The sequence below is a fragment of the Hydra viridissima genome, unplaced genomic scaffold (genome assembly GCF_058129835.1).
Source record: "Hydra viridissima isolate aposymbiotic clone 2 unplaced genomic scaffold, HvirCarnegie_v1 scaffold_1, whole genome shotgun sequence".
NCBI lineage: Eukaryota > Metazoa > Cnidaria > Hydrozoa > Anthoathecata > Hydridae > Hydra > Hydra viridissima.
In genome coordinates, this window is record NW_028324300.1 from 17128228 (window position 1) to 17138695 (window position 10468).

Consider the following 10468-nt stretch of genomic DNA (forward strand, 5'->3'; position numbering starts at 1 on the left):
TCAAATATTGTGACATGAAGTGATTAAGAGTAACCTATCCAATGCAATCAAGTACTGTTTTAACACTGTTAATTATATATAATTCACTAATAGGTAGAGCATTTATAATTTTGTTGTTTAATTGAAAAACGAATTCTCTTTTGCTTTAGTCTCGTTTGTTCTTTCTAGCATTTAAAACAGTTAAATCTTATTAAGTTGTTGATGATTCGAAAACAATTGACTCTGTCTTATTTGCAAATATAAGGCATAATCTTTACATTTGATTTCAACATTTTCTCCTTTCCACAAAGGTTATTAGACCTAACTCTTCGAGTCATTTATAGGAAAGATTTCTGATTATTATCATCAATTCAGTGGCCTTGGTTGAATTCTTTCAATACTATTATAATAAGATTTGATAAATTGAGACCAATCCAGAACTGCTTACTCTAGTAATGGGCTAATAAAAGTCAAATAGAGACCAACATAACTAAATGTCAAACCAAACATGAGTCTTCTTGATGTGACAAGCATTATGTGTTCTTGTTGTTTTAAGCATATCTCATGATTGCAAAGTTTAATAAATTAAACAGCGGGAGCCAAAAGTTTAATGATTTTGAAACAAAGTGTAGTTTGCGCTTGTTAAAACCTTTACCTGGTTTTACGAACATCTTTAAAATATGCATACCAACAGCTGAATTAAGAACTGTACTTAAATTATGCTAAGTTCTAAAGTTTATTGAGTAATCGAAATCTTTGTTTCAAAAAATAGAAAGTACACAAATACAAATACACAATACAAGTACGCAAATACAAAGACAGTAAAACACCTGATAAACAGAAAATCCTCTCAGCATACTTTTTGTGTTGTCATTGCATCTATTTGATTGAAATCGAAGACGATAAAGTTCTTTTAAATGATTATATAAGAAAAAGAAAGCTTTACTAATTCTGATTCTCTCTCAGAAAATTTGAGAGCACATAAAATTTGAAACATCAATTTAGTTTCTGGTTAAGCAGGAGGACTAAAGGCAGTATTTATTGCAAGTTACTAAAGAGAATCAAAGATGCTCTACTAATTGATAGGCAATTGCACTAATTAATTATTTAAAATGGGTATTGGTCGTCTAAAAGGCCCGTCTTGCGATTAACAACACCCAAGTTCATTTTAGAGAACACTGCACAAAAAACAGATATGTTAACCGCAGATAATATATTGCGAAGTCTTAGCAATAGTGTCTAGTTCGTTAAAGTTTTTAAATGTGTTATTCTGAAAATGGTGTTTACTTTTATTTGCTTGTGAAAGCCATTTCAAACACTATATTTTCACATTCCAAGGAAATAGAAAATCTAAAAGAATCTGCTACAAGAGTAATTGAGAAGAATTGATTGCTCCATTATCCCTCCATTGATTTTTTACTGACAAAAAAATCATTTCAGGGAAACTTGAGCCGAGTATAATAGAACCAAAGTTCATTCCAGAAGATATTTGCTTTAATTTGTGGTGGTAAATAAACAAGCTGAACAAAAACTTTTAATCTAAAAGTTTATCTACTAAGTAAAACGTTGATAAGTTTTTGAATAAAAAACCTTTTTTCACAGGTGATGTGTTTGGATTCAGTTTTATTTCAAGAGGTGAGTTTGTGTTTTTTGAGTTACACTTTTTACCTACCAATTTATTTATCTGCCTTTTTTTCTCTTCCTACATGAGCTTGTATACCAAGAGATTTGATTTTAAGTTTGATTTTTTTTTTTTGACTTACCCACCGAGTGAGTTTCTTTATTGATTTTGTGACCAATCATTTTGATTGTTTGATATTACAAAACTGCCACGTAGGACGAGGATTGTTTTTTAGTTTCGCATGATGAAAGGACAAGACTGTGGCAATATCTGATAAGAGTATGGCTGTTAACGTATTGAAATCAGGAGAACTTTTTTGTGATATCTGATAACTTGCTTTCAATTTAAACCTTGTTTTATATTGAAGTGCTAAAAGCTTTGTAGCTATAAAAGATTTTTCAAAATTTTATAAAAAGTCGAAGCAAAATAATTGTTTGTCGTGTGTTCGTTTTTTGAGTTACTTAAGGTTAATTTGCTCGAGCCAAGTTCTCGCAATTCCTAACAAAATTGTGGTTTGAAGAAAATCCGTTTGTTTAAAGGTAAGTGTGTCTGATAAGAATAATGTTACTTAGATTTTTTTTCACCTTAAAATCCACCATATATTCCAAATTTTTCAAAAGTTCTATTTCCAAAGGTTTTATTTATTTCTTTTCCTGCTTTCTGTAAGTGACTAACAAATTGATTATATTCGATAAATGCTGTGAAACACAAACAATGAGGAGGGATTAATTATCACAGCAATAATCAATCTTTGCATAATTTTTTGCATTACCTTTACCACGGTAATGGATTTAGATAAATTCCTTTTATCTTATCTCTCTTTAATAGAAGTTTCGTTTGAACAAATAAGAAAAACTTTGGTTTATTAAATTTGTTTTTTGATCTTGATTGTTTTTTATTTTTTTTTATCAACTTGAACTGTTTGATGATCGTCAAGATGAGGTTTGGAATGTAACATGATTTTTTGGTTAAAGCTAGTTTTTCGGTCTAAAAATCATTTTTGTTTTATTTTTTATTATGCGTTTTCAGTTACAGTAGAGTTGTTAATAAACGCACAAATATACCTCATTACTTATATTTTATTTAAACAAAGAAAACCCCATTTAGATATTAAAATAGAGCACTTTTACTTAAAGTTTATAAAAGTATAACAAAATTACAATCGGCGTTTCACTTGTTATCCTTTTGCTAAAACAAATAAAACTAATTTTTTTTTTTATATTGTCTATATTGCAACATCTATCAAATCTATATTTATTATCACAACCATTAGTTTGAAAAAAAGCTGCATTTATTAACGTACCTTTATTATATTATATTTTAAATTTGCTTTTATCAAGGACGTATATAGTTGCTTTCTTTTTAAACCTTGACATTTTATAGAAGTTTTGTCGAAACAAAGTTGTATGTAATTGTTTTGCTTTGTTATATATTGAATACATTCGTTGTGGCAAAAATTTTTTTCTATTAATAATTAATATTGCTCAGATATTCAATTCGCTTATTAGAAACAGGAGCAATAATTCTGAATGCTTTCATGCTGTGTGTAGAATTCAATAAAATAAGATTTATTCTTTTTAACTAAAATATTATTTCTTAACTAAGAAGAGAAAAGGATGGCGTATTAACTCCATCTTTTTGAAAGAAGTTTTATTGTCCAATTTGGCTCTAAATTTTGCTAATAGTTTAGTTTAGAGAAGCTAAGCATTTTTCAACGGAATGTTTTTTACATCATATAAATTCTTATTTATTTTTAAACAATTTGATTAAATACCCTAAAATTCTGTAGAGTTTACATGCTCATAAAAATTAGTAAACTTTATACAGTTGCGTATCGATTTTTTACGTGTTTACATCCCAAGGATAGTTTTATTAATATTAATACAATTTGAATTATGAAAAAAATGGAGAATGATAAGTTACTAATCTGAATGGATTTATAAATAATGTTATGATTTTAACTGCGAAGACACTAAATATGATTTCTAAAATCATGCTCTTTTGTGCACCTGTCATAGATTAGAGTTATGTAGTTGTAGGTGGATAAAGAGTTTTTTGTTTTACATTAGGTTTCCATTTTAATTCAAATATAGGAACTGACAGCAAAAAATATCAATTTTAATTCATTTTCAGTAACTAAGTTCAGTTGGACTTGTATTTGGCAGTAATGGTTGCAGGCAAGTTGATTAAAAATGCAAATTGCATTAAAGTTTGGTTTTCAAAAACATTTGAGTAATTTAGAAACAGTGTAAAAAAAACCAACCTTTGCGATACCATCTCTGCAATACGCAAATGGTTTTTTTATATTGAAATGCCATTCTTCCGCATTCGACTAAAAAATACAGCATCAAGATAAGTAACAGCAAAAGTTAAAGAAATTACAAGAATATGCACGTCGGGGAAAGCATATAAGGACGATAAGAGAACTGCTATATACATATACAACAATAGAGACGTACATGAACACAGCATGATGGCTATCAATCAAAAAACCTCAGTAACGACTTTATAACCTACATTTTGATCTCTTTCAGAACTCCTTTTGTAATTACGAGCTGTAGACAATACTTTGCAATACTTGTTTGCTGCTCTCCTTACCTATTAAGTTCTTTTCAAGTTTTTTTTGGATAAAAGTTTATCAATATTGGCCATACACTTTAACCCGAGGTTGTTCTGGCCTCGGAAACAATCTTAATCCGCAGGAGTAGTATATATTGTCTAAAGCACTAGGTACCTTTTAATTGTAGTTTTTGTTAACTTTCTGTATGTCTTCTTTGCATAAAAATTTATTAAGAGTATTAGTAATTGTATATCGTTAATCATTCATCATTCTTTAAGAAATCTTGCAAATTTTGTCAAGGTCTGTTTCTTGGTAGCAATTACTGGTTTTATATGAATCTGTTTCTTGTTTCCGTTTAAAGAGTCAGAAACATATATGGAAATTTATTTGAAACAATTTTACGGAATATATTTTAGGAAAAATAGAAAACTTCCGGTGAAATAGATAATCTTTCTTAAATTTTTTTAAAAAATAATTTTGTTTTAATTCATTTCATAAACACCACTTTTGTTCCACATATATTCGTAGCAAAAAGTTTATATAATAATTGTCACTTAATAGATAATTTTTTTATGAGATACCTTTTGTATAATGATTTCATTGAGTCAATTTCTGCAAAATTTCTCTGTTTAGGAAAATAAATAATTAAATTTAATCGATGGAAGCCATTGTGAACTTGTTTCAAAAGCACATTTCTCCGGAAACGCTGTATGAATATCGTCAGGCATGGGCAGATTTTCTCAGCCTTTTGTTGGATCAGTGTGTAGCCTTTGATAAACTAAACAATAGCACAACATCAGTATCAAATTCATTTCAAACCCATGAAGCTAAATTTGTACCAACTGGTAGTTGCGTTGAAGGTGCAAACATGGCGCGAATGTTTTTTGAAGATACTAAAGGAGAGGTTGAATTTGATATAATGGATCAGATTTTAGAAATAAACGATAGAAGATATCTTGAGCTCTGCGATCAGAGCAACCCTATGTTTGCTCATTTTGTGTTTAAGATGGAACTCAATCAAATGGATGAGCTTGTAAAAATATTTGGGGATGAGTTTCAAAAGTTTTTAATTTACAATAGTAATAATCATGAAGCATATCTTAGTAGTAACTTTTTTAAAAATAAAGAAAAGGATTCTGTTAATGAACAACCTCAGTTCTTTAAACGACTCGCTGGTTTAACTCCTAATACAATGAGTTCAGAATGGAATCCCGAAGATGCTGCTGGATCATTTAGTGTAATATTTTCAAATGACTCTGATTACACTGGTACACGTGAAAGCGATCCTCAAAAGTCTGAAAAAGAACTGGTAAATAAAGTATTAAATGTTGCTCCAGAGTTTGAACAGCAAGCCAACGATGAGTTACAATTGCTTAAACAGATTCAAGACAATTTTTTAGATTCAAGATTAGAAGGAAAGCAGAAGGGTGAACAAATAAGTTTAGCTATTAAATGGTCAAACCAAAGTTTATTGCTGACAGATATTTTGTGTAACCATCGACTAGAAACTATTTCTCATTATCTTATGCAAGGATTTGGATATAACACAGAGAAAAATGTTGAAGATATGCGAACTAAATTAAAAAAATTGTTTGAGTACTACTTATCAGTCTTTAATACACTTTCACATGAACCAGATTCGGATAAAACTGAAAAAGCATTGCTTGGTTTTGAAACATATGCGAAAAGTCTACAAGCTCTTGCTGGTTTCGATATGTTTTTACAGCAAGATTTAATTTTTATGGAAACAATGCGTTTTGCTCAGAGAAATCCAGGAGACGTAAATCAAATCCCTAATAACATTTTAAAACTTTCAGAAAAGTTTTCGAAAATGGCATTTGACTATGTTTTGTGCTGTAAATGTAACTTTTGGCCGGAAGTCGCTGCAGAGTGGCCAAATAGAAAAAGAGAATGGCCAGAGCAGTCTTCAGTTAAACAAATTGTTACAAATGGAATACACTTCGTTTGTAAAAAACTTCTTCATAGTGATATTGACTGGCGGCTTTCCTTCTCAGTGGCCGAGATTGAAATTATTCGGCAATGGACATGTTGGCAACACTATATTTATTTCATTTTTAAAAGTCTGTTTTACAAATACCTTAAGCCTTTGTCAAACAAAAACATAAAAATCATAACGTCGTTTTTGGTTAAGACTGTTATGCTAAACGTCAGCGAAAGTTTTGCGCAGTCGTGGTGGTGCAAGGAAAATGCTAGCGAGTGTTTGAATGTGTTGCTAATGACTCTACTCTCAGCTTTTGAAAGGAAATCGTTACCGCACCATTTTGTACCATCGTTTAATTTACTTGAAAGAGCGTCATTTGATAAAGAAACAGAAAGAATTATAGATAGCGCAATACATACTTTAAACTCGCTGCTTTTAATACCAGAGGATGAAGTTTCAAACTTATCACCAACCAAAGAGATTATAAAAGAATTTGTAAATGTGATGAACACTCAAAAAGAAATGATGAATGATTACAATAGTTTTGTTATGCAGGCCATCAGTTTTAGTTTGAATCCCATGCACAACTATGATTATAGCAAGTGGAAAAAAAAATGAAAACAAAAAACAAGCTCAGAGAAATTAGAAGCACTATGAAACACTATGCATGATACTAAGGTTACTATATTTCGCTTCTTGCAGTTTAAGTTTTAAAATGTCACCTCTTTATTTTAAACATTGTAATTAATATCTAATCATTTATTCTGTGTTGTTCTATAAGTAAAAGCAGTTTTTTTAATTTAACAAACTCATTTCATTTAAAAAATAAAAGTTGAGTTTTACATAACTTTTTAAAAATGTTTGGTTTGAACAATAATGGAAGCTAAAAGTGTCACGTTAGGCCACTTATCAGTTAAATCAGGCCTACGCAGAATGTTCAAATGCAGCCAAAAAACCATAAGTTGATGAAACTTAGATATTTTAAGAATCAATGATCCATCAACATGAGAAACAAAAATTAACATAGCTATCTGTTTTCATCACCTGGAAGAAAATATTAAAGCTTTAGAAATTTATTATCAAGTAAATGAATTACGAACTGATATTTCAGTTATCAATCACTCATGAAAATCGAATACAAGAAATGATATTGCAAGCTGCTTGAAAAATATGAAACGGAGAGAAATGGAAAATATGAAACGAAGAGTAATGATAAAATTAAAGTTGTAAAATTCTTTAGATAAATGCTTTTTGAAAGTCCGATAAATGTAATTTTATTAGTAATATGCATGTATATTTGATTTTTTGTATACCTTTTATATCGAAAGTTCTTTATCTAATATATGATAAAAGATATTAACATGATAGAAGTTGTTAACAAAGTAAACCGGTGATGGAGGAATCCATTTAAAAAGAAGCAGTGTATTGCATCAATGAGGTTAGCAAACTGATGAAAGTTTGTTTAAAAGAGTGTAAAGTCAATGACAAAGACTTTTTTACAGCCGGAAATTTGAAAATGTTGAGTTTCAGATATTGACCTAGGAGACAAGTTTTGAATAAGTTTCATATGATACTTCATATTAAAGTGAAATGAAATATTAAAAGTTTTTTATTTTTATGAGCTGGTTTTTTCATAGGAGAATTATGAGTTTAAAGTTTTAATTAGACTTCTCACTTCAAAGTTTTAATTTAAATTCAAAATCAAATTAAAGTTTTATGTTAAAACTTTAAATTTAAAATTTAAACTTTCAATATAAAAAAGTAACATCAGAAGAAGTTTTAAATAAAAACTTATATTTGAAATTTTAATGAGATTATGATTTGACCCTCTAGTTAGAACTTAAACTTACAAAATTTGGAGCTTCAATTATAATTTTAAACTATTAATTAAATTTAGAAAATCAAATCAAAATATAAAAAAATTTAAGTTGAAAGTTAAATAAATTCCTTTTAGAACTTTAAATTAGAAATTCAAATTGGAAAATAAAACTAGAGTTACTAACTAGAAACTTAAATTAGAAAGTGAACTTAGAATATGAAATTAGAAACTTTAAGTTGAATTTTAAATCAGAAGTTTAGATAAAAAGTTTAAATAAGAAAGTTTAAATAGAAATTTGAAACAAAAATCCAAATAAGAAACTTTAATTAGAAAGTTAATATGGAAATCAAGAAAATTAAATTATTCAAAATCTGTTGAAAAATTTATAAAAGAGCAAAACAAATAATGCTTTAAGGAATCGTTATAGGTTGGGGGTAGTTAGAGGCTGGGGCGGGCTGAGTTAACGCCAATCACCTTAATTTTTTGCAAATAATTCTTATTCGACATCAGTATCAACATACTAGAAATTTGTGCTTGCCTTACACCTTTGTATTAAACTCTTACCACATTCAGTAATTTTGAACCACAAAATTCCTTAGCACTCCCTTAAAATACGACTCTTTTTTCAGGTCCAAAATGAAAAGTTTTTTTTTTAATTAAAAGTAATAACTTTTTAAAAAAATTCCTGGAATGCGTTGCAAGGTCTCATATCATGTTTTTATGCTCTTTGCTTAGTAGACTTAGTTGCTTGTTTGAACTTTCTTTAAACTTTTAAGGGAACTATTCATTGGATTTCAGAATAATGAAATTTAATTTCATTTTTATCATGTCCAGATAACACATGAAAGTCGGCCCGATGTCTTGCCGACATGTTTTATATCAGCTTTAGATCGGCATCGTTTTACTTCATCGGGCCCCATATCGGTCCAAGAAATAAAATAAATTAACTTATGTTCCATCGGAAAACATCATTGGCTTGATGTCTGCGAACGCACCATAAAATGACTTGTTCTGTGAATGTTTATAATGTGCAGGCGTAATGATACTAAGCGTGCGCAAATTAACGAATGACTTATGTAATGCGTCAACATGCGAAAATTGTCCTACAGTTCTCATTACCAATATTTTGAAATTTTCGGCTGAAGTAAACTTTAGACTTTAGTAAACTTAGTATTGGAGACTTTAGTTCTCTATCAAAGTTTCTCTTTAAAATAAATTGAAAGGCGAGTTTTTTTTTTAACTTTAAATTTATTTTTAGACTTACTTACAAAAAAGATTTAAAACTTATGCTGAAAATTAACAAAACGTGTATTTCATTACATATATATGTGTGTGTGTGTGTGTGTGTGTGTGTGTGTGCGTGTGTGTGTATTTTCCTTAACTGCTGAAGCCACATCAATTTACAATACATTTTCGTGTATACAATATTTAATAAAATTCCTATTTTTTCTGTTTGAGGTGTTATTTTTATTTATTCTTCTTGGGATACAAAGCGTGCAAAACCTTCAAAAAATGAAGCAAAAAATGCATAATTCAAAATATCTAAAAATAGCACAATTTTATATATATATATATATATATATATATATATATATATATATATATATATATATATATATATATATATATATATATATAGTGGATTGCATAAATATAGAGTCAGTTGATTTCTAATATGATTTTTTTTAATGTTTTTTTTTAATTTAAAGCAAAAAAATAAGTTAATAATTTAAATTGTTTTAAATTTTATTAACAGTGGTATCACAAAAATATAAGAAAAAAAAATTTTCAAAAAAAAAAATTTTAGATACTTTTTTATGAGAAATATATACAACTGTTATAAAACAAACAAAAAAAAAGAGCAAAAATATAGAGTCAGGGTGCATTTTAGTATTTTGTATGCGCACCAAGAACTTTCACACAAGCACGAACACTTCTAGGCATTGATTCAACTATTCAAATGCATAATTCTCTTAGAAATTCTTTCCAAAGATTTCCTAAAACTTGCTGTAATTGCGCAATATTGCCTATGCTCACTTTGACCAACCTCTTGTCTATCCAAGCCCAAATGTTATTGATGTGATTGAGATCTGGAGAACGAGCTGGCTAAGGCATTAGGTAATATTTTTCCAATCAAGCCACTCTTTAACCGAGATTGCAGTGTGAGCCGTTGCGCCATTGTGCTGAAAAATCAATTGATGTCGTCTTCCGTAAAAAGCTCTGGCTTTTGGCAAATGTTAACTTTGGAGGGTCTCTTTGCAGTTGTACTGGTTAATTCTGCCGTTATAAATGTTGTATGATCCTGTTCCTTTATGAAAGAAGCATCCCCATATTCTGACTGATAATCCTCCGCCTTGTACCCTTGGAACACATAAATACCGTTTGAACTTTTCACCAGACAGGCTCTTGGTGATTAATCTTGACTTACGATTTATCACCTTAAAACTGGATTCGTCGCTGAAAATGATTTTGGGCCAGTCTTCTACAGACCAGTGAGGTCTTTTTCTATACTACTTTAATCTTTTTAGGCGATCTGAGACACGCAAA

General features: G+C 29.3%; 1 protein-coding gene across 1 annotated transcript; it reads left to right on the top strand.

Annotated features, from left to right (window-relative positions):
* The first annotated feature begins 1824 nt into the window (after positions 1-1824).
* LOC149893641 (uncharacterized) lies at positions 1825-7467 on the top strand. The gene is made up of 2 exons (XM_090091767.1): positions 1825-2139; positions 4794-7467. The coding sequence occupies exon 2, from the start codon at positions 4819-4821 to the stop codon at positions 6718-6720; it is 1902 nt and encodes a 633-aa protein (XP_089947893.1). The 5' UTR covers positions 1825-2139; positions 4794-4818; the 3' UTR covers positions 6721-7467.
* Positions 7468-10468: the final 3001 nt, after the last annotated feature.